Source organism: Amblyraja radiata, chromosome 12 (assembly GCF_010909765.2).
Source record: "Amblyraja radiata isolate CabotCenter1 chromosome 12, sAmbRad1.1.pri, whole genome shotgun sequence".
Classification (NCBI taxonomy): Eukaryota; Metazoa; Chordata; class Chondrichthyes; order Rajiformes; family Rajidae; genus Amblyraja; species Amblyraja radiata.
The window spans coordinates 46072561-46098231 of NC_045967.1; the positions used below are offsets into that span (position 1 = coordinate 46072561).

At 41.4% G+C, this 25671-nt stretch overlaps 1 protein-coding gene across 1 annotated transcript in view; it reads left to right on the forward strand.

The window, feature by feature from the left end:
* The window catches only part of vsig4 (V-set and immunoglobulin domain containing 4), a 115623-nt gene that overhangs the window by 87855 nt on the left and 2097 nt on the right, over positions 1-25671 (forward strand). Inside the window, exons 3-11 of the mRNA XM_033030700.1 lie at positions 3417-3473; positions 5136-5486; positions 8151-8207; positions 10285-10335; positions 12635-12685; positions 16682-16732; positions 18105-18155; positions 20473-20586; positions 22343-22364. Coding sequence (XP_032886591.1) covers positions 3417-3473; positions 5136-5486; positions 8151-8207; positions 10285-10335; positions 12635-12685; positions 16682-16732; positions 18105-18155; positions 20473-20586; positions 22343-22364 — 805 coding nt within the window. The remainder of the gene's footprint in view (positions 1-3416; positions 3474-5135; positions 5487-8150; positions 8208-10284; positions 10336-12634; positions 12686-16681; positions 16733-18104; positions 18156-20472; positions 20587-22342; positions 22365-25671) is intronic.

Consider the following 25671-nt stretch of genomic DNA (forward strand, 5'->3'; position numbering starts at 1 on the left):
GATTATTACTTACCGAGTATGAATTAGTCATTATTTATGTTTACAGTTCATATTGAAATCAAACATGCATTCCAGTCTGTTTTGGTACCAGCAAGCCTCTGGAAAATGGATACAGAGAACAGTCTGTACCCTTACAAGTTTTGTTCATTATGGCAAACTAATTCTTCATCTGAGGGAGGATAGTAGGTAACAGATAGTAGGAGGTGGATTCCTTGGCCAGTTTGACTAGATATCGTGGGATTTTGTGGAGTCAAAGGGACTCCATTCTATGTCACCTACATTTCACAGTCCTGCATTTTGTGGTTGGTCTTTCCTGCCATTGGGAGATGCAGACGAAGGTTATAGCTGGCAATATATAGTTTGTCCTCCTTCGTTGCTGTGTCTAAATCCAGAAACCCTTTACCCAACCGTGTGTGAAACTTCACTAGACTGCAGGCCACAAATGTAAAATTCACCAGGAGAATTGTAGCGTATATGGAACTGTAGTGAGGATGCGACTTGGAAATACACCACTGGTTCTTTATCACCACTGGTTCAAAATCCTGGAACAGGATTATAGAAGTAACTTCACCAGAAGGACTGCTGCAATTCATCAAAATGTCTCACCATTATCTTCTCAAGACCAATAAAGGATAGATGTCCATTGGCATCCAAATCAGCCAAAATTGAAAGGTTTTTAGAAAGTGCTTATTAAAATTATAAATATATACTCGGTAAATGTTTGGGAACTGTCAATTGGCCAGGAAGCATCTGTTAAGGAAGGGAAACAGTTAATATTTAGGTTATATTCCTTTAATAAAAACTGGAAGGTGGACAGCTTTCAAAATAGTAGAGATTCATGTATAAGTGAAGTTGTGCTGGGGGTGGGCGAGGGAGCAGGTTGGTTTGCAAGCTTGAGGGGTGAGTGATTTTGGAGACATGACAGGAATAAACAAAAAAGATCTGATGGAAGAGGAGCAACGAATGGAAAAAATGCTAAAGTTGCAAGATAAATTAGAATTTAATCCAGTTTTCTTTTCCCTATCGCATCGTTATGCCTATTCCCATTTAAAATGCATAATGTACCCAATGGCCCAGATCACATCTGCAATAAGAATTAGCCTGCTCGTCCAATAGCATTCAAAATCCTGAAGCGATTATGCTTACATACCTCGATCAGACAACACTACATTAACGATGCTTGTAGTTGTACAGGGCCCTGGTGAGACTGCACTTGGACTATTGTGTGCAATTTTGGTCTCCTAATTTGAGGAAGGACATTATTGCTATTGAGGGAGTGCAGCGTAGGTTCACCAGGATAATTCCTGAGATGGCGGGACTGACATATGATGAAAGAATGAGTCAACTGGGCTTGTATTCACTGGAATTTAGAAGGATGAGAGGGAATATTATAGAAACATATAAAATCCTTACTGGATTGGACAGGCTAGATGCAGGAAAAATGTTCCCAATGTTGGGGGAGTCCAGAACCAGGGGTCACAGTTTCAGAATAATGGGTAGGCCATTTAGGACTGAGATGAGGAAAAAAAATTCACCCAGAGAGTTGTGAATCTGTGGAATTCTCTGCCACAGAAGGCAGTGGAGGCCAATTCACTGGATGCTTTCAAGGGAGAGATGGATTTAGCTCTTAGTGCTAAAGGAATCAAAGGGATATGGGGGGGGGGAAATCAGAAACGGGTGCCCTGGTTGAATTTTTGAGTCCTTAAATATAGGAGAGGTGCCAGAGGATTGGAGGGTGGCAAATGTAAGGCGTTCGACAAGGTGCCGCGTGGTAGGTTGCTCTGAAAGGTTAGACCTCATGGAATTCAAGGAGAGACAGCTGAATGGATAGCAAATTGGCTTCCTGGAAGGAAGCAGAGGGTGTTGGTGGAAGGTTGCTTCTCGGACTGGAGGCCTGTGACTAGTGGTGTGCCACAGGGTTTGGTGCTGGGCCCATTACTGTTTGTCATCTACATCAATGATTTGGATGAGAACATACAGGGCAAGATTAGCAAATTTGCTGATACCAAAGTTAGTGGTTTTGCAGATAGTGAAGATGGTTGTGAACAATTGCAACAGGATCTGGATCGATTGGCCAGGTGGGCAGAGGAATGGTTGATGGAATTTAATACAGAAGAGTGTGAAGTGTTGAATTTTGGGACGTTGAACAATGGCAGGACCTACACAGTGAATGGTAGGCCTCTGGGTAGTGTTCCAGAGCAGAGGCATCTAGGAGTGCAGGTTCCTGGTTCCTTGAAGGTTGAGTCGCAGGTTGGTAAGGTGGTCAAAAAGGCTTTTGGCACTTTGGCCTTCATCAATCAGAGTATTGAGTATAGAAGTCGGGAGGTCATGTTGCAGTTGTATTAGTCGTAGGTGAGACCACATTCAGAATATTGTGTTCAGTTCTGGGCACCATGTTATAGGAAAGGCATTGTCAAGCTTTAAAGGGTTCAGAAAAGAATTACGAAGATGTTGCCAGTACTAGAGGGTGTGAGCTATAGGGAGAATTTGAGTAGGTTGGGTCTCTATTCCATGGAGCGAAGGAGGATGAGGCGAGATCTTATCGAGGTATACAAAATCATGAGAGGAATAGATTGGGTAGATGCACAGAGTCTTTTACCCAGAGTAGGGAAATCGAGGACCAGAGGACATAATTTCAAGGTGAAGGGGAAAGGATTTAATAGGAATCCGAGGGGTAACTTTTTCACACAGGTGGTTGTGGGTGTGTTGAACAAGCTGCCAGAGGAGGTAGTTGAGGCTGGGGCTATCCCATCGTTTTTGAAACAGTTGGATAGGTACATGGATACGATAGGTTTGGAGGGTTATGGTCCAAGCGCAGGCAAATGGGACTAGGGTAACTGGGACATTGTTGGCTGGTGTGGCCGACTTGGGCCGAAGGGCCTATTTCCACACTGTATTACTCTATGACTCTAACTGGGTTATTGATTTTGGATGATCAGCCATGATCATATTGAATGGGGGTGCTGGCTTGAAGGGCCAAATGGCTTACTCCTGCACCTATTTTTCTATCTTTCTATGTTTGAGTGGTGATTTAAAATTATCACCTGGTTATGCTACAAAGTGACTTGGATTTTCTTGCAGCACTGACTACAGTTGTACTACTTAAAGCAGAAATTACTGTTGTGGATTTCAGAGGATGAAAACTGAATGTTTACATCTGGCACTTCTCACTTCATTCAGGAAGTAAAGATCTCTCTGTGTGCTACTGCCAAAGCTGTGGGCACTCGTACATAATGATTCAGTAATATCACTAACTTAAGTGTAAATAATTCTGATAAAAGCATGTTAAGCAGAAGTGCTATTACAGTACACTTATGTCCTGCTGAATCAATTGGTACATTAAGTAATTGGTTAGTTGTATTTTCACTTGGTAAGCGAAAACCCTGTCTTTAAAATTTTACTCATTATATTTCCAGGTTTTCCTACCAACATAACTCCAGTTGTTCTGTTCCCTACGGTCCTCCCTACCAGGGGTAAGATGTTTTTTATATTTCTATAGATGCCCGCAACATGTTTATTATTCGCTGTAAAGGCAGACGAGAAGGTTGAGGTAAATGCATAGTTTAGTTTAGAGATGCAGCACGGAAACAGGCCCTCCGGCCTACTCAGTCCGCACCGACAAGCGATCCCCGCACATTAACACCATCCTACACACACTAGGGACAATTTACACATACACCAAGCCAATTAACCTACAAACCTGTATGTTGTTGGAGTATGGGAGGAAACCGAGGATCTCAGAGAAAACCCACGCAGTCACGGGGAGAACATACAAACTCCATACAGACAACACCCGTAGTGGGGATCGAACCTGGGTCTCCGGCGCTGCAAGCGATGTAAGGCAGCAACTCTACTGCTGCTCCACCGTGGCCGCCATAATTAAATTAAAGAGAGCAAATTCAATAAACAGGGCAGGCAACAGCACGGCAGGGACTAAGGGAAGACTGATGGATTAACTTGCAATTATTTCAATGATTTTGTAGTAAAAAGCAGATTGCTGTAGGTAGAGAGTTCTGTGCCTTTCAACTCTACCCAACTGCTCATTGGGAGATCCTTTCACAAATGGACATGGAATTAGAAAATGTAGCTAACCCCAATATTTTCAAGAATAATTAGAGATAGTAATAAATGCTGCCCTTCCCCAAATAACCAAGAAGAGTAGTTCCTGAAAATGGTGGGTGAGAAAACTAAAATGGACATTCAGCATTGTAGCAACAGGAGAGGCAAGAAAGATGCATGGAACACAAATTGCAATGAAGCAATTCCCAATACCTGTAATAACTCTTGCAAAAATAATGTTGAAGTTATGACTGGCAAATGATAGTGAATGTCTTGATATTTGAAACATCAAAGAGAAGCAAGAGAAAATCATTGTGAATATGAAATGAATTTCAAACTAAACCCAGTGAAAAATGAATGAAAATTCCATGCCTATTACCTTCTGTGTATGTATGAGGTATGTAGAAAAAGGATATAGAAGATATGGTAAATGTTATGGTTTGTGTCAATTATGTTTAAAGGAGATGGAATATTATCCTCAAAGTTCTCACATGAAACAGAAATACAAGCTTGTCAAAATTGAGTTCATTGTTTTTGAATGTATGCCCCTAAAATGGCAGTGTCTAATTTGCATTATTGTCCAGTGGTTTCATTGATTGCTACATGGGTGATTTTGTATCAGTAGAGCACTTAATTTGAACCAAACGATACAGTACAATTACGCAACTGACGAATAATTCTCCAAGATACTCAGAGTCATCGTCATACAGTGTGGAAACAGGCCCCTTGTCCACACCGAGCACATGGCCCATCAACACTAGTCCCACCTGCCTGCGTTTGGCCTAAATCCTTCTAAACTTATCCAATCCTTGGACTTGTTCAAATGTTTTTACAAGATTGTAGACAGTACCTCCCTCAACTACTTCTTTTGGCAGCTCATTCCATATACCTACCATCCTTTGTGTTAAAAAAATAAGTTGCTCCTCAGATCCCTATTAAATCTTTCCTCCCTCATTTTCAACATGTGTCCTCTAGTTCTTGATTTCTCTGGGTAAAAGACTCTCTGCATTTACCCTATCTATTCCCTTTCAAGTGAAACGCAAACTCTAATTTACTATTCTCCATTTATTTTACAGGTGATTCTATTAAACTAATAGTTCCCGAGAAGGTGACCGGGCAGCTGAGAAAATCAGCCACCGTTCCTTGTATCTACATGCCGTCTGCTCAGTACACTGTTACAGAAGTCATTTGGTTCTTTAATACACGCAAAGTTCTTATACATAGAGTTGAAGGATCAGATTATATTCCACTTTCCACCAATCGGGGCAAACTCAATATTAATAACAGTCCTGGAGATGTTTCACTTGTCCTGAAAAACCTGGCCTACGGCGATCGAGGAACTTACACTTGCAGAGTAAAGTGGCAGTCCAGTGATGGATTAAATGGAACAAAATCAAGTTTGGGTGTCACTTTAATAGTTGTAAGATGTAAGTGATCTTTTTGACTATTCCTTTCAAAAACCAATAATTAAACATGTTGACATGGCTTGCTTAAAAATATGATAACCTTTAAAATTATTGATTCACAGCGGTTGCCAATAGATTTTAAAATTGATCTGACCTACATAAACTGAATTACTGTATATGTGGATTATTACTTACCCAAGTATGAATTAGTGTTTATTTATGTTTATAGTTGATATTGCACTTAAATACGCATTCAACAAAACAGCAATCAGTATAACGTGAAACAATATTACATTGAGTGAATTACCTTGCATATGAATTCCTGAAAGGTCATCAAGAATGTCTGCCACCCTGGCCATACCCTTTCCCTTTTTCTAGCATTTGGGGGAAGGTACAAGAGCTTGAAAGCTTGGACGTCCAGACTTAAGAACAGCTTCTTCTCCGCTGTTATGATGCTCCTGAACCAATCACCTCTTTCACACCCTCTTACAGGGGGTGTTACCGCATACTCTCACTCTTAACCCTTATATTATTTGGTTAGTCCATTGCTGCACATAAGTGTTTTTTTTTCCATTACTTCAGATTGTTCAACAATCTTTTGCACCATTCTGCTCTTTTATATTTGCCTGGATGGACAAGTGCATAGTTCCCTGTAAGTGGTGTCACAGATAGATCGGGTGGTAAAGAAGGCTTTCGGTACATTACCCATCGAGTATAAAAGTTGTGACGTCAAGTTACAGTTGTATAAGATGTTGATGAGGCCACATTTGGAGTATTGTGTTTAGTTTTGGTCGATCTGCCAGAGGGAGGATGTCATTAATGTGGAAAGAGAGAAGATGTATGAGAATATTGCCAGGACTTGAGGGCCTGAGCTTCAGGGAGAGGTTGGGAAGACTAGAACTTGGTGCACAGAAGGCTGAGGGGTGGTCATAGTTGTATATTATCACGAGGTGAATGGATAAAGTGAATGCAAAGAATCTTTTACTCAAGTAGGGGAAACGAGAACTAGAGGGGCAACAATTTTCTCAAAGGGTGGTGGGTATATAGAATGAGCTGCTAGAAGAAGTAGCATGTAAAATACTTGGACAGGCTCATAGATACGATAAATTTCCAGGGATATGGGCTAACACAGGCAAATGGGATTATCTTAGATGGGGCATCTTGATGATCGGCATGGACAAGTTGGCCCAAAGGGCCTTTTTTATGTGCTGTATGACTATGACTCTCGTGGAGAGGATTAAATAATGCTCTTGACATTATTCTTGAAATAATGACCAAGGTGACAGATGGGAACACCAACAGCCACAGCTTCCCTTCACTAGACAGAGCACAGGCCACAAGTATAAAATGCAGCAAAGGAGTGTGGATGGAACTTCAGTGATGAACAAACTTGGAATACACCACTGGTCCTTTATCTTCACTGGTTCAAAATCCTGGAACACTCAACAGGATTATAAAAGTAATTTCATCAGATGGACTGCAGCAATTCAAGAAAGTAGCTCACCATTATCTTCTCAACAACAATTAACGATTCATGTCCGGTGACATTCATATCATCCAAATGAAATTTGAAATCTACTCAGCAAATTCTTGGAAACAGTCAATTGAACAGGCAGCTTCTGTTGAGGAAGAAAAAGGTTCAGGTCATTGTCCTTTCATCAAAACTGAAACGTGGCCATTTTAAAGCTCGTACAGAGCTTTGTAAAAGTGAAGTTGTGTTATGGAGAGAGCAGATTGGTTTTCAGGCTGGAGGGCTGAGATGTTTTGGGGGCATGAAAGGAATAAGCAGAATAGATCTGATCGAAAAGGAGCAACTAATGGAAAATATTAAAGCTGCAAGGTGAAATTAAAATTAAAATTTATGCTTGTTTAATATAGTTTTGTTATCCAACACATCCAACTACATAACCTTGATAAAGTACCCAAAGGCCCAGATAATTAGAAGTAGCTTGCTCGTCTAATAGCATTCAAAATCCTGTATCGATTTTATGTACTGCACATAGCTCTATCAGGTAATCACTATTGTTAATGGTGCGAGTTGCATCTTGAGTGGTGAATTAAAATAGTCGTTTATGCTGCAAAGTGACTTGGATTTTCTTGCAGCATGTTAGTACTAACTACAGTTGTAAAACTGCAATCAGAAATTAATGCTGTGGATTTCAGAGGATTAAAACTGAATGCCCACATCTGGCATTTTTCTCTTAATTCAGGAAATAAATATCACACTATGTGTTTCTTACAATGCAGAACAAAATGCCCTGGTACCTCATACATCCCAATTCACTAATGTATGAGCTCTACACTTAAGTGTCCATAATAAGCCATTTAGGTATTCTGAAAAATGCAAGGAATCATGGGATTTGTCAAAGGTCATTCGCGATGAACATTCTCGGCAACTGAGCTGCTGCAGTGGCGGCCTGTTGCAGTGGCGTCACAGGCTTACAACCAGCATGGAGAAGAAGCGCAAACTCCTGCACCGGGCCGCTGTCCCGTCAGTCCAGGGCTGTCGGTTAACCCGGCGGGACAGGCAGAGTTGAGCCACAGTTTGTGCTTCTTTGCATTAATTAAGCAGACTGTTGTTATACATGTGTCCTGAATCAATTTGTACTCGATTCATTGTTCACTTTTATTTTGACACAGTAACATAAAACTCTTGTCTTTAAAGTTTACCCATCATCTTTCCAGATATTCCTACCACCACATTTCCAGTTGACCAGTTTTCCGACATCTTCTCTACCAGTGGTAAAATGATTTTTATAATTCTATAGATGCGCGTGACATTATTATCCTTCTCTTTAAAGGCAGAGGAGAAGGTTGAAGTAAATACAGAAATTAAAGAGAGCATGTTCACTAGACAGGGCAGGCATGTCACGGACCAAGGAAAGGCTTGGGTTAAATTGCTTGTTAAGGCAGGTAAACTCGGGTCATGGATAGGTACATGGGACTGGGATATTCTAGCTATTACAGAAACATGGCTGAGGAAGGGACAAGACTTGCAACTCAATGCAATCATTGCATTGCAACTCATTGCAACTCAATGTTCCCTGGTACAAATGCCACCTAGGGGATTGTTCAGTCAGGCTATTTGGGTAGAATTGAGAAATAAGAAGTGAATGGTAATTTTAATGGGATTGTTCCGCAGGCCTCCCCAATAGTCAGTGGGTATTAGATGAGGAAATATGGAGAAAGATCACAGATCAAGAATAATTGGGCTGTAATAGTGGCATGGACGAGAATGCGAACAAAAGTGTTTAAGTAAATTAAGAATCTGTTGATTTTGTTGGATGGATCTGGGAATTGGTGACAATACAAAAATCAAATATGTACATTTAGCCAGAAAATTGCCCAATGCTTCTTAAGTTCCAGTTACACTGCCATTTTCCAGGAAAACAATGATACAAATAGGACATGTCCAACTATCTGCCAGTCAGCCTACTCTGAATCATCAGCAAAGCTCAGGGTGTAATCGAGAGTTCTTTCAAGTGCACACTTAATCACCATTATCTTGTTCTCTGATGTCTGCTATGATCTTTGCTCAACTCCAGACTTCATCACAGCCTTGATCCTATGATGAACCAAAGTGCTGAATTCCAGAGAGAGTGGAAGAGTGACTGCCCTTGAATAAAGGATTCATTGACTGACTAGCATCAATGAGCCCTTGTTAGACTGAAGTCAGTGTATGTCAAAGGACAAATCCTCCAACATTTGCAATTATACGTTACAAACAGGAAGATGGTTTGAGTTGCTGGTAGTCGATCAGTCTAGTGTCAGGTTTGCTGCAGGGATTCCCAGGCCCAACAATCCTCGGCTGCTCTATCAATGAAATTCCTTCCAGAAGTGGGGATGTCATAGATCATAAGTGATAGGGGTAGAATTAAGCCATTCAGCCCATCGTTTACTCTGCCTTCCAATCATGGCTGATCCATCTCTTCCTCCTAATCCCATTCTTCTACCTTCTCCCCATAACCTCTGGCACCCGTACTAATCAATAATCTATCAATAAATATTTCCACTGACTTTGCTCCATAGCCTTCTGTGCTAAAGAATTCCACTGATTCACCACCCTCTGACTAAAGAAATTCCTCCTCATCTCATTCCTAAAAGAATGTCCTGTAATTCTGAGGCAATGAGACTCTCCCACTAGTGGAAAACATCCTCTCCCCATCCACTCTATCCAAGCCTTTCACTTTTCTGTATCCTGATGTGGACTGATTGTACAATTGCTCAGAATATGATGCAGTCATTACTTGCATAACATTCAGATATGGGTTGAGAAGAGTCAGAGAAAGTGGGATGCTGGTTGGGGAAAGGTTTGTGTGGAGGTAAATGAGGGAAAGAACAAACTGGAAATCTGACAGACTAGAATAGTGCAGGAAGGAACTGCAGATGCAGGGTTAAACCGAAGATAGACATATAAAAGCTGGAGTAATTCAGCAGGTCAAACAGCATCTCTGGAGAAAATGAATAGGTTACATTTAGGGTCAAGACTAACATCACAAACCCTTGTTTCTAATCGTGCACTAATAGAATATAGAACAGTTCATCACAGAAACAGGCCCTTCAGCCCACAATGTCTGTGCTGAACATGATGTCAAGACCAACTCTTATCTGCCTGCAAGATCCTTCCATTCCCATGTCCTATTCAAAGTCTCTTGAACGCCAACATTAAAGTTGCATGTTAAATGCAGGTTAAACAGACTTTTGTTATAATGCTTGCCTTATTGCTGCTGATCATGGTTACATATATGCACTGCCAGATTGTATTTTCACTTACAAGGATAAATCACCATCTCTAACATTTTGCTGATTATTTCCCCAGAAATACTTCCCACTGGACCTCCAGCTACTTGGTATACCCATCCAACAAGTGGTAAGTTTATATCCTAGTTTGCCTAACCTCTCCCTATAGCTGTGTAGCTGTCTGAAGATGGGTCTTGACCCAAAACGTCACCTATTCCTTTTCTCCAGAGATGCTGTCTGACCCGCTGAGTGATTCCAGGTTTTTGTGTCTATTTTAGGCTGTAGAATAGGGTGATTAAATGATTAAATGTAATTGGATGAATAGAAAATTCAGCATTAAAGTGACGCAGACTAATTCACTCAATATTCAAACATGTTTGTCTTTATTTAAAATGATGAAGGTTTTGCTTAAGTACACAATAGCCCTCGATCATTTAGGAAGTAGCATCATAGAGCACTGTGTATTTTCTTCCTGGAGCCAATTCTGTAGTTCTCTACAATCGTGGTGCTGGTTTCAAATTGATGCGGAAATTAAGATTCTTAAGCCCCTGTCCCACTTCGGAAACCTCTGGTGACCTTGCCCGCGACCCAAGGTTTCCATGAGGTCGCCGGAGGTTTTGGTCACTCTCCCTAATGGTCGAAAGTGGTTTCCTTGTGATTGAGGTTACTTCCAGGTTGTTTCAACATGATCAAAACTCAACTAAAAATAGGTTGCCGTTTGGTCCAAGAGCGGAACTCGCTATCAAAACATGGAGGGGACGGGAGACACAATTTTTTGGCGGCCACGCGCGCATGCGTGCACACATACACGCGCGCACACATACACGCGCGCGAGGCTTCGGAGGCTCAATCCACGCTAAATGCAGCTCAACTCTGCCTGTCTCACCGAGTTAATTACAGCCCTGTCTGGACTGACGGGACACCAGCGCAGCTTCTCCGTGCTGGCCATATTTCCCGCAAGTCCAGGAAGCGTTGTAAGCTCACCTGGCGGGAGGAACAGGCAGAGTTAGCTGGGTTTAGCGCTACTTCTCTGCGCTGGCCCGTCTGACTGCAACCAAAGATCCAAGATCCTATAGCGGTGGATCTTTGCTGCCGACCTCTCTGGCCACCCGCGGGGGGGGGGGGGGGCACTCGGGAGGGGACGGGACAGGACAGCCCGGAGACCCGGCCGGGATCATCCTGGCTGCGGATGAAGCGCAGGTCTGTGTCACGTCTCCCTCCTCCAATCACCGCGCTCTATCCTCGGTCCCACCCCCCCACTCCACCCTCCTCCAATCATCGCGCTGAATCATGTCCCGCCCCCATTGCCTGCCGACCGACGTCTCACTCCTCCAATTGGCGCCCTCGATCACAGGATTTAAAAATCCGGATTACAAAAACTTGGGGGGGATGCCCCCACCTCTCAAAACATGGAGGGGACGTGTCCCCTCTGGCCCCCCCCGGGTTTTCCGCCCCTGGTTTCGTCGAAGCCAGTGGAGTGGGGTTGCTATTTACTTACAGGCAGTCGAAGGCTATCTCCTTTGCTGATCGGCCATTTTGATTGGCACATTGGAGTTTCACGACCGAGAAGACCCACGGGTAGGTAAAATGCCCGCTAAACTTCATTAAACTTCTTAAAACTGTCTCCACTCCTCCAACCCCCCCTTTCTCCTCCCCTCTCTCTGCTTCTCTCACCTTCTCTCTCCCCCCCCACGCGCTCTCTAAAGGACTCACCGTGCTCTCTGACAGCCATTTACCTTCCTCATCATCGCGTCGACCTTCGCGATGTGTTTGTGTGTGCGGTCGGTAAATGCAGCTCACGCTTCGGTTGATCCTGCTCGAGGCTTTCCAGGTGAGTGACCAAAACCTCCAGCGACCTCATGGAAACCTTGGGTCGCAGGCATGGTCACCAGAGCTTTCCGTTCAGGTTTCCTAAGTGGGACAGGGGCTTTACTCGTTAATATTGCAGAGTGACTTGCATTATTTTGCAGCCTATGGTGTAAATTATGGTGGCAATAAGGGCAGAAATTATTGCGGTTGATTACATTACATTAGGTATTTTCCTCTCTCAGATACTTTTTCTACATCTAGAATATAATATGTCGAAAAATGTTCATCTGCTAATATCCTAAATCCTTGTTTCTAATCATGCACGGATAGAATTTAGAACAGTGCATCATGGGAGCAGGCCCTTCAGCCCACAATGTCTGTGCTGAACATGAAGTCAAGACCAACTCTTATCTGCCTGTCAGAGCCTTCAATTCCCATATCCTATTCAAAGTCTCTTGGAACTGCCCAAAGTAAAGTTGCATGTTAAATGCAGGTTAAACAGACTTTTGATATAATGCTTGCCTTATTGCTGCTGATCATGGTTACATATATACACTGAGATTGTATTATCATATACAAGGATAAATCACTGTCTAACATTTTTCTGATTATTTCCCCAGCAATTCTTTCCACTGAACCTCCAACTAGTCTGAATATCCATCCAATAAGTGGTAAGTTTATAGTTTAATTAATTTTATTACTAGACTGCCTAACCTCTCCCTATAGCTCAGGTCCTTGAGTCCTGGCAAGGTCCTCGTGAGTCTTCTCTGCCCTCTTTTCAGTTTAATGGCATCTTTCCTACAGCAGGATGACTAAAACTGAACACAATATTCCAAGTCACTAAATGTTAAGCAATGTTTGTTTTTTCACTCAGATTGGGGTGATATGCTTGCATTTGCAAAGAAGACCAGCATTGTTTAAAACTTAACGTGCATTAAATATGTGATGTTCCAGTGCATGGGAGCCCTGTATAGTCATTATATTAATGCAGAACCAGCATCTTAAGGAGTAAAATTAGTCCTAAAAGAGAAATGAATGGCCATTTCCATGACAGTTAATTGTTGCTCTTTAACATGAATGTCAGTGGTCCCCCTAATTATAATCAATAAATAACTTAATGAAAGATTTTAATGAAATTAAAAAAATAACAGCCATCTAACAGGTAGTCAGTACAATATGCAAAGATTAGTACAGCAATGCAATATCAACAAAAAAAGTTGTGCTTGACACTGTGATGGGTTTGAAGAGGTTTTGATAATTTGATAATTTTAAAGGATTAAATAGTTGTCACTCAGGTTTTAAGATACTTCCTCCTCCTCAATGCCAGCAAATTACAGCAATGCATGAACTAAGTATAATTATTCTGCACATTCTCTGCTTTGGCTGCAACTTAGCTACAATTTAGGTAAGTCTGTGAAATGATTTATCATTATTAAATAATGATGAACAGCAGAGGGCAGTAATAATTCACCAATTGAGTTATTCCACTATAATTGTAACCTGGTTACACTGCTTTGTGATATGTTTAAGAAGGAACTGCAGATGCTGGAAAATCGAAGGTAGACAAAAATGCTGGAGAAACTCGGCGGGTGAGGCAGCATCTATAGAGCGAAGGAAATAGGCAACGTTTTGGGTTGAGACCCTTCTTCAGACTGATGTTGAGGTAGGGGGGCGGAAAGGAGAAAGAAAGAGGCGGAGGCATTGGGCTGTGGGAGAGCTGGGAAGGGGAGGGGAAAGAAGGAGAAAGCACCGACTACCTAAAATTGGAGAGGTTAATGTTCATACCGCTGGGGTGTAAACTGCCCAAGCGAGATATGAGGTGCTGCTCCTCCAATTTACGGTGGGACTCACTCTGGCCATGGAGGAGAGGCCCAGGATAGAAAGGTCGGATTCGGAATGGGAGGGAGAGTTGAAGTGCTGAGCCACCGGGAGATCAGGTTGGTTATTGCAAACTGAGCGGAGGTGTTGGGCGACGCGATCACCAAGCCGATGTAGAGCAGCTGACACCTAGAGCAGCGGATGCAATAGATGAGGTTGCAGGAGGTGCAGGTGAACCTCTGCTGCACCTGGAAAGACTGCTTGGGTCCTTGGATGGAGTCAAGGGGGGAGGTAAAGCGACAAGTGTAGCATTTCCTGAGGTTGCAAGGGAAAGTGGCAGGAGAGGGGGTGGTTAGGGTGGGAATGGACGAATTGACCAGGGAGTTACGGAGGGAGAGGTCTCTGCGGAAAGCCGAAAGGAGAGGAGATGGGAAGATGTGGCCAGTGGTGGGATTGTAAATAGCTCGTTCTAAGCTACCCACCACCCCCCAGTCTAGTTTCAGTCAATAAAATACTGACTCAAGCACTTGCGCAAGTAAACTTTATTTTGGAAAAACACAATAATAGTTCCCCACTACTATACCTAACCACCGCGGGTTTGATCCTTGTATATCTGCTTGTCCAAACCCTTTAGCCTCGTGCAAGCAGAGTCTCTCCAGAAGGTCACGCAGTCCCAAGCGTTCTTCTAGAAGATCAACATCGGACCTCGTGGGAGCTACCTTTTATATGTCCCCGAACCTTGAGGGGCCAAACCATATGGGGGTAGTCTCTATACAGTCCAATAACAGATATTGACCAACACAGTACATGATAGACATTTCCCTAACCCAATAATACAGTAACCAATACAATGTATCTGACGAAGTTTCTAGATGCAAGTTAACAGAGATGAATTATGCAACATGTGCCTGGATATTCAAGAAACCCAGACAAGGCTCAACACTTAACCCAATCAACATCTACTAAAGCTTTGCAACATTATATACAATGTCTGGTTTGCATTCACCCAATCAGTTTCATGCAATTTACACCTAATTGTAAGAATCTGCAGGTCCCATTCTTTCCCTGCAACTCTTATCTGGGCCACAGACCAACTGGCACCACTCTGCAGCTTGTCCCAGTTCTGCAAAAGGCACATTTAAATTGATCAAATGGCATAGCAGCACAGAAGCCTTTACTCAGTTTTAGTGTCCTGGCATCTCCAATTTGGCCAGAAATAACATTATCCAGTTGGAGGTGTCGAAAATGTCAGAGGATTATTTGTTGTATGTGACGGCTGGTAGGGTGGAAGGTGAGGACAGGGAGGACTCTGCCCTTGTTACGAGTGGGGAGATGGGGATTGAGAGCAAAGTTACGGGGTATAGAAGAGACCCTGGTGAGAGCCTCATGTATAGTAGAAGAGGGGAACCTAAAGAATGAGGACATCTCCGATGCCCTGTTTTGGAACACCTCATCCTGGGTGCAGATGCGGCGTAGACGGAAGAATTGGGAGTAGGGGATGGAGTCCTTACAGGAAGCAGGGTGGGAAGAAGTGTAGTCCAGATAGCCATGGTAGTCAGTGGGTTTATAGTAGATGTCTGCCAGTAGTCTGTGAACTGCGATGGAGATAGACTGCAGAATAGTGAGGTCTAGAAACGGTAGGGAGATGTCGGAAATGGTACAGGTGTATTTGAGTGCCGGATGGAAGTTAGTGGTGAAATGGATGAAGTCGGTGTATGTCAAAGGACAAATCCTCCAAAGGTTGCAATTATACGTTACAAACAGGAAGTTGGTTAGAGTTGCTGGTAGTCGATCAGTCCAGTGTCAGGTTTGCTGCAGGGATTCCCAGGCCCAACAATCCTTGGCTGCTTTCTCAATGAAATTCCTTCTAGAAGTGGGGATGTCATAGATCATAAGTGATAGGGGTAGAATTAGGCCATTCAGCCCATCGTCTACTCTGCCATCCAATCACGGCTGACCTATCTCTCCCTCCTAACCCCATTCTCCTACCTTCTCCCCATAACCTCTGACACCCGTACTAATCAAGAATCTATCAATCTCTGCTTTAAATATATCCACTGATTTTGCTCCACAGCCTTCTGTGGGAAAGAATTCCACTGATTCACCACTCTCTGATTAAAGAAATTCCTCCTCATCTCATTCTTAAAAGAATGTCCTGTAATTCTGAGGCAATGAGACTCTCCCACTAGTAGAAACATCCTCTCCACATCCACTCTATCCAAGCCTTTCACTTTTCTGTATCCTGATGTGGACTGATTGTACAATTGCTCAGAATATGATGCAGTCATTACTTGCATAACATTCAGATATGGGTTGAGAAGAGTCAGAGAAAGTGGGATGCTGGTTGGGGAAAGGTTTGTGTGGAGGTAAATGAGGGAAAGAACAACTGGAAATCTGACAGACTGTAGAATAGTGCAGGAAAGAACTGCAGATGCAGGGTTAAACCGAAGATAGACACAAAAAGCTGGAGTAACTCAGCATCTCTGGAGAAAAGGAATAGGTGACATTTAGAGTCAAGACTAATATCACAAACCCTTGTTTCTAATCGTGCACTAATAGAATATAGAACAGTTCATCACAGAAACAGCCCCTTCAGCCCACAATGTCTGTGCTGGACATGATGTCAAGACCAACTCTTATCTGCCTGCAAGATCCTTCCACTCCCATGTCCTATTCAAAGTCTCTTGAACGCCAACATTAAAGTTGCATGTTAAATGCAGGTTAAACAGACTTTTGATATAATGCTTGCCTTATTGCTGCTGATCATGGATACATATATACACTGAGATTGTATTATCATATACAAGGATAAATCACTGTCTCTAACATTTTGCTGATTATTTCCCCAGCAATTCTTTCCACTGAACCTCCAACTAGTCTGATTACCCGTCCAATAAGTGGTAAGTTTATAGTTTAATTAACTTTATTACTAGACTGCCTAACCTCTCCCTATAGCTCAGGTCCTCGAGTCCTGGCAAGATCCTCATGAGTCTTCTCTGCCCTCTTTCCAGTTTAATGGCATATTTCCTACAGCAGGATGACTAAAACTGAACACAATATTCCAAGTCACTAAATGCTAAGCAATGTTTGTTTTTTCACTCAGATTGGGGTGATATGCTTGCATTTGCAAAGAAGACCAGCATTGTTTAAAACTTAACGTGCATTAAATCTGTGATGTTCCAGTGCATGGGAGCCCTGTATAGTCAGTATATTAATGCAGAACCAGCATCTTAAGGAGTAAAATTAGTCCTAAAAGAGAAATGAATGGCCATTTCCCTAACAGTCAATTGTTGCTCTTTAACATGAATGTCAGTGGTCCCCTTAATTATAATCAATAAGTAACTTAATGAAAGATTTTAATGAAATAAAAAAAATAACGGCCATCTAACAGGTAGTCAGTACAATATGCAAAGATTAGTACAGCAATGCAATATCAACAAAAAAAAGTTGCGCATGAGTCTGTGATGGGTTTGAAGAGGTTTTGATAATATTAAAGGATTAAATAGTTGTCACTCAGGTATTAAGATACTTCCTCCTCCCCAATGCCAGCAAATTACAGCAATGCATGAACTAAGTATAATTATTCTGCACATTCTCTGCTTTGGCTGCAACTTAGCTACAATTTAGGTAAGTCTGTGAAATGGTTTATCATTATTAAATAATGATGAACAACAGAGGGCAGTAATAATTCACCAATTGAGTTATTCCACTATAATTGTCACCTGGTTACACTGCTTTGTGATATGGTTTGTTGGCAGCCTATTGGTATCACTGTAGTAGCTTTGTTAGTGGCCAAAGTTACTGCAGGTAACATGAGAGACTGAAAACTGAATGATTCTAGTTGTCTGTTGTTCTCCTCTCACGATCATTCTATTGGCCTCTGCAATATCTGAAAAATAATTTTATTGGGAGCTCACAGATGCTCATCCGCTGATATCACCATCCTTAATACTCACCTTACGTGCTAATAATTTTAGAGATGTGCCAAATGCATGTTAAACAAACGTTTGATATAATGCTTGACACTGCAGCTGATCAATAGAAGTATATATAATTATGATAGGCATAGACAGTCAGAACCTTGCTCCCAGGTTGGAAATGTCAAAGTCTGGAGGGCATTGCTCCTGGGTGAGAATGGCAAATTTTAGGAGAGATATGCGGGACAATTTTTTTTAAACACAATGTCTATATTCACTATTAAGTTGCATTTTCATATACAAAGATAAATCTCTGGCTCAGAAATAATCAACATTTTGCTGGTTATTTCCCTAGCATTACTTTCCACTGGACCTCCAGCTGATCTGAACCCTGTTTCTGTCATTGGTAAGTTTAGAATGTTTTATCTGTAGTTTCAAACAGTATCGGTTTTTTCAAAATTTAATTTGGACAATCGCAATAATTTGTGTTTTTGCCACATCAGAAATTCCTAATTCCTGGATGGAAGACTACTCCATCAATGATTTGTATCTGAATCTTGAAATAATGGTCTATATTTATCTCTAAAGTATTTAGTACTTAATGTACTTTAATGGATTAATTCGGGTTATTCCTGGGTTGTAGTTGATAATGAACAACAGAGGGCAGTAACAACACATTTGTTGAATTTTACTCTTTCCTCTCGTAAAGGGAGAAATACATAGGTGGTGTCTTACACCAAGCTTGGCTCCTGTTGTCAAGATTTAGAAAATCCTCCACAAATTTTAGAATCTAAGACTAGAGGTCATAACCTCCGAATTAAAGGACGTTCCTTTAGGAAGATGAGGATTTTCTTTAATCAGACGGTGGTGAATCTGGAATTCTTTGCCACAAAAGGCTGTGCAGGCCATGTCAATGGACATTTTTAAGTCAGATATAGATTCTTGATTAGTAAGGGTGTCGGGGTTATGGAGAGAAGGCAGGAGAATGGATTTAGGAGGGAGAGATAGATCAGCCATGATTGAATGATGGAGCAGACTTCATGGGCCGAATGGCCTAATTCCGCTCCTATCACTTATGACCTTATGCCACCCTCATAAGCTTGGGATCTTTTGCAAATGGTGAGAGAGCTAAAGGAGCACCAGTTTAATGCCTTTTCTGACAGGTAACATTTGTTCACCACTGAACTGCACCATAAGTATATATAATTGAGGAAAGACCATTTTCAGTGCGTTTCTATCCATTGTGAAGAGTGGCCCAAAGTACAGTTGCACAAAAAAATGTAATACCTTCAATATTACTGCAACGGGTAATGAACATCAACAGAGGTAATCCCTGGTTCCACGTTAAAGAATACACTTGGTTTGCCTCCATTAAACAGTATATTGGGCTGGACATTTTCTAGGCTGACCAGGAGTCGGTGTTCAAAGGAAGAACAATGTTTTTTTTATTTGGAACTTATTTATGTGTAATATTTTTAGTTTTTTGGCAGTTTTGTTTTGTGAAGCTTTATTTGCCCCAGATCATGGGTAACAAGATTTTCCACTGCTCCAGTAAAACATCTAGATGCACTATGCTTTCATTCCTGATTGCCTGGAGGAAGAAGAAGAGGATGAGAGAGCAATGCTAGTAATTCTAACTGGGATGAACTTTTCTTACCTATGTATCATACATATGGCACCAAGAAATCCATCGAGAGATGCGTGGAGGATTATTAGAATTCCTTACTGAGCCAGACAGACTGTACAAGATAATGGCACACTATCCCTTATCAAGATGATTTCCTTTGCCAGTAACACCCACAACATAAGTGCGACTAAAGAAGAATGACTGATTATGGGTTTATCTGTGGCCTTTCTCAACAACAGAAGAAAAAAATAGTCAGGTATCACATGCAACCAAGTGATTAGTGGAAGAGTGTCCAAGAAGCTCCTGGAAAATTTCAGATACCAAATTCATTATTTGAATTTGTATGATATGTGTGTCTCTGCATATTTTTCAAGTGACGGTAGATTATCTGAATACCTGCCAGTTATGTGCAGATTTGCAATCATGTGGACATCAAGGCTTTGGTCTGTTGACAATTACAACTCGGTCAAAGTTGTAAATAACATAAATATTAGAAATATTCAAAAGCAACACTTTGAAATCTTGCCCTGCCTTTCTAAAACCCAAATGGCTAGACTAAATAAAAAAACAAACACTCTTAACATGTTGATGAAAATAATTAATTAATATGATTGATTAATTATGGAAAGTACATAATAAGTATCTGATTATTCTTTTCCTTTGGTATATGTTTGTAAATAATATTTTAACTATCTAGTAATGAGGTTCAGGCAAGACCATGAAAATGTGACCATGACTATGGAAACCAAATTACTAGCAGAAGCTACTGAATGGCACTTCTCTTAAAATAATCCTGTCTAAATTTATTTTGAAAATCTCTCTTTAACAAGCAAGAATGCTTTTGGTCAAGTTCCATGAGATTCTTCTCATTGGACCCCTTGATTACACTGACAATAGCTCTGAACACCATTTAGCAATCAGAAATTCCTCCTTTGAAATTTGAGCTATTCATTTACATCATACTTTGAAAATGATGTGGAAAATGGGGTAGATAGACCACTACTATATATAAAATTAATTTTGTGTATATGTTAAAAATCTTTTGGGTATCTCCATGTGAATGTATGCCATTAATTACTGTGATTCTCTACTCTAGGATTCGGAAGTGCAAACATCCCAATTTGGGTGTTTGTTATGACAATTATTCTCACCGTGCTCCTTTTTTCTGCTATCATTGTCTTCATTTTGTACAGGAAAAGAGCAAAACCAGGTAAAAGTGAAGGTTACTTACTAAATTACTGATAAAAACACATTCTGGTTTATTAATACTGAGTTAACTGTTAAGGGCCTGTTCCATTTATGCGATTTTTTTCGACGAGCATGTCGCCGAAAATTTTCAAAATGTTGAAAATCCAGAGGCGACCAGAAAAAGGTACGACACTTTTGGTCACTACTCACGACCATACAGGAGTCACCCCCCCCCCCGCGACATATTAATATCCCGAGGGATATTAACTGCTCAAGCAATGCCCCCTATCTGTTACTCAGTGTCCACCCTTAACAATAAAAAAATAGCCACCAGGGAAAGCTGACCTCTTTCATGAAATCATACTCAGCCATAGGCACCTCAGGAGAGGATGGACAACATGCAGGAGGAGAAAACTCAATGTGAGATATTTTCTTAACATGCCATGGGAATGGAGGGTTATGGTATGAGTGCAGGCAGGTGGGACTAAGGGTAAAAAGTTGTTCGGCACGGACTTGTAGGGCCGAGATGGCCTGTTTCCGTGCTGTTATTGTTATATGGTTAGTAGTAAAGCTCAACTACATCCAGTGGCACATTAAGAATAAGGGGCAAGCCATTTAGAACGGAGACGAGGAAACACTTTTTCTCACAGAGAGTTGTGAGTCTGTGGAATTCTCTGCCTCAGAGGGCAGTGGAGGCCAGTTCTCTGGATACTTTCAAGAGAGAGCTAGGTAGGGCTCTTAAAGATAGCGGAGTCAGGGGATATGGGGAGAAGGCAGGAACGGGGTACTGATTGGGGATGATCTGCCATGATCACATCGAATGGCAGTGCTGGCTCGAAGGGCCGAATGGCCTACTCCTGCACCTATTGTCTATTGTCTATTGTGGGCCTTTTGACCTATGTCCAGTAGGAAATAGCAGACCACAGACCTGCGATCTTCTGATTTGAGTTGGCAGTGGACGGGGTTTCCTGCTGCTCATTAATGCCCAGGAGAATTCCACATCACTTACCTTCCAATGATTTTTTCTGCTAATATAGTTTGAAGCACAATGCAATGATTTATGTTTGTTACTATAAATACAGTCTTTGTCATGGTGATCTGAAATGAACACAATGCGGTTGATCACATGTCTTAGTCCTGCTACCATTGACACTACAAAAGCATCCCAAGGGTTTTGGAGGAGTCCAGTTCGCGGCTGTGAGGGAAGGAGCGCAGAGAGTGAGAAGGCACAGTGGTCAGGACTAACATGGGTGTAACAAGTGATGATGCTGAATACTTTTTCAAAAATCAGAAAGGCTTTCACTTTAAGGTGGTTGGAATTCTGAATGTTGTCTCCTGCCACTTTATGGGCAGTATTGAACTTGCATGGGAATCCGGTATCTTATGATATTAGCACACACTGTGTGTGTCTCCAAACTTATCTTCAATTTCTTTTGCACTTGATGTTGATTATATTGGGTTCATGAGAGCCTACGGTTTCCATGAGCATTTTACAAGATAGCAGCCAGTTGCCATTGTGTTATATCTGCCACACTGCCCTAAATGTGATGTAACCGAGAGAGTGAAAAGTTCTGTGCTGCGAAATACCCGTATGCTATTATTATTATCTGAAAATTCAAGCTGATAAATTTCCTATGTCTCTCAAATACTTTGTTTTCCTGTGTTGATTGAATTTCATCTTATTTCCGATGTTTGATGATTATTGTTTTGTTGTAAAGAACTTTATATTTAATGGAGTCAATTGCTCTCAGATTCTAATTGAACTTTTTGTTTTCCAGAGCACACATATGACTTTACAAGGTAGGTATTCTTTTACTTCATTACTATAGATTCATCTTTAACCCACGCCAGTTTAAAAATCCGATTCCATTTTTATCACATGGAGTGTTGGGGATTTAATTTGAGTTTTGGGAATTGCAGTCCATGCTTATATATGTTTCTCTGTGAAAAACTCTTATTCATGATCATCTCCACAGACTGAATGTATTTATTTATTTCAGCATTTCAATCCAGCAATATAAAATGTCTCCCATCTATTCCCTCCCCAGATATTGCCTAACCCACTGAGTTCCTCCAAAACTTTGTGTTTTGTTTAAGATTCCAGCATTTGCAGTCCCTTGTGTTTCCCCTTAAAACATAGTACGTTAATTGAATCTTTACACTGCCTCTTATAATTTTTGCATATATTTATTTCCCAAAATGCAAAAATTTATAGTGTTAGAGATTGTAGATAAATATGAGTTATTGTTTTTGGACTCCTTGGTTACATTTTCACATTCCTACTATTACTTTCCATTCCCTGTTCTTTTGTAATGTGTGGACCCTTAACTCTAGCTTTGTACATATCCTGAGTTGCAGACTGAAGGCCAACTGGCTGCTGTGTCCTACAGGAACCTCCTGAGACTGAAAAGCATTCCACTCGGACTCTGCCCGTACTTTTTATAGCATGTACAATAAAAATATGATCAAGCTGTGACTTGTAAATGTTGTAACATATACGTAAATTGTATTCTGGATGTATGTGTTACCGTCGCAAGATATAGATGTAATGCAGGCAAATGGAATTAGTGCAGATGGGCAAAAAGTTAGCGATGGCATGGTGGGCCAAAGGACCCATTTATTTGTTGTATGAGTGACTCTTTCACTTAAAAGACGATGCTGAACAAACATTCCAAGCCTTCAGTCAACAGAGTCAAAAAGATGTTGAGGGAGGAACTGTAGATGCTGACCTACACTGAAGATAGACACAAAGCGCTGGAGCAACTCAGCGGGTCAGGCAGCATCTCTGGAGGGAAGGAATGGGCGACCTTTCAGGGTCTCGACCCGAGGCGTCGCCCGTTCCTTCTCTCCAGAAATGCCGCCTGTCACACTGAGTTGCTCCAGCGTTTTGTGTCTAGAGTCAAAGAGATGTGTGCTATAAAGCTCCAAACAAAGAATATCATGGATTTGCAGTAAGGATTATACTTTTTACATTTCTGCCTGTTTTGATTACTCAATAACAAGGACAGTTTAGAAGTGGGAAGCGGTGTAGAGAAGGACTGCAGGACTTATCCCAAAGTTAGGGATCTGATTTGTGAGGAAAGATGGGGAAACATGGGCTTTTCAGATGAGATACAAGTCTGGGAGGTTAAAGTGAACAAACCTAGAATATTATTCAGATCAAACTGTGGGAACTGACTGGACTTTATGGGTTAAACTAGCTAATTAATGAAATGCCTCATTCCAGGAAATTCTTCCTTTCCCAAAGTGTTATCAATAGATAGAATAGATTAATGAAGGGAAAATTCATGGAATTATTTAAAAAACACATGGATGCCTCTATAAAACGAGTTTAGTTCTCTTTCAATAGATTTATCAGTGGACTTGCTCATCTGTAATATGGTCATATGAGGAGGGCAGGAAAACCAGTGCAGAGCTTCACAATCACGGCAAAGTATGGGTGGAAGCACAATTCATGTAGACAGGTACATGGATAGGATTGGTTTGGAGGGATTTGGTCCAAACACAGGCAGGTGGGACTAGTGTAGCTGGGACATGTTGGCTGGTGTGGACAAGCTGGGCCAAAGGGTCTGTTCCCACTCTGTATCATTCTTTGACTCTTATCACCTCTCAACTGAATAGCCCAAGATTCCCCATCTATCAGCACAAACCAGTCTGAGTCTGAAGAAGGGTCTCGACCCGAAATGTCACCTATCCATGCTCTCCAGATGCTGCTATCCATGCTCTCTGCCCAATCTGCTGAGTTACACCGGCACCAGATCCCTGACTTTAAGGATCAGCCTCGCGGCTCTTCTCCGCATTTCCAGCTCACTTCAGTTTTAAAAGCAGCTGTCACAACAATTGGGAAGTGGAACTTGCATGGTTAGTTACCAAATGTGCAGATCCTAGAGAAAAACTAGCTGGTGGTTTTAGGGCAGATGACAAATTCACCACCACGTGTTCCTATTTCATTGCAATATCTGCAATCCTCTCAGTCATTCTCCCTTGAGTGACATGGAATCTTAAGCATATTTGACCTATGAGGAAGTAAAGGTGCACGGTTAGTGTGTTGAGCCTGTTTCTGTGTAATCTGTGTCTGACCTACAGATTTCGAACACTTCAGACTCTCCTGCCCACTTATCTGTGCATTAAAATGTATCCACACGAGAAAGATTATTGAGATAGTGCCAAGGATTTCTCAATCATGATCAAACCAGTTTTAGTCATACTTATTTTGCAGGCAGTTTGATTAAAAATAAGAAATTAGTTTTTCAAAAGGCAGGGTTTAACTAAAGATTGAATTAATTTTGTAGGTAATGACATCAAATTTTAACGCATCTAGTGTCTCAACCATCTCCTTTTTCATTATTACGTTCATTATTATGCACGTTGATGAAGCTAGCAGGTATCATCGAGGCACCCACGAGCAGGTTCCCATCTTTGTTGTGAATAGGTTCCACTTCCTGATCTATTGCTCTTCTATTTATGCCTACACAATCTTATTTATGTAGGCATCTAATCATTTTTCTTATACTCTCTTACCTCTCATTTTAATTTTCATTGTGACTCATTTTTAATTAGTCCGGTTCACATTGGTATTTCCGACACTTATCATAATCTAGTTTTATTTGCTTTATAGTGTCATACACCACAAAACATGCTCTTTGGCCCAACTCATCCATGCTGACCAAGATGCCCCATCTAAGCCAGTTCTCTTTGCCTGTGTTTGGCTCATATACCTCTAAAATATTCCTATCCATATAACTACAAGTTTTTTTAAAGCTGTTATGGTATCTGCCTCAACTACCTCCTCTGGCAGCTTGTTCCATATACGCACCATCCTCTGAGTGAAAAAGTTGCCCCTCAGGTTTGTATTTAATCTTGCCCCTCTCATCTTAAACATATGTCCTCTTGTTTTGATTCCTTTACCCTGGGTAAAATACTCTGTGCATTCACCCTATCTATTCCCCTCATTATTTTATACACCTCTATAAGATCACCCTCAGCCTCCTGCGCTCCAAGGAATAAAGTCCTAACCTTCCCAACGTCTCCCTAAAGCTCAGTCCCACGAGGCAACATCCACATAAATCTTCTCTACTATTTCCAGTTTACCTTCTTCTAAATCTCT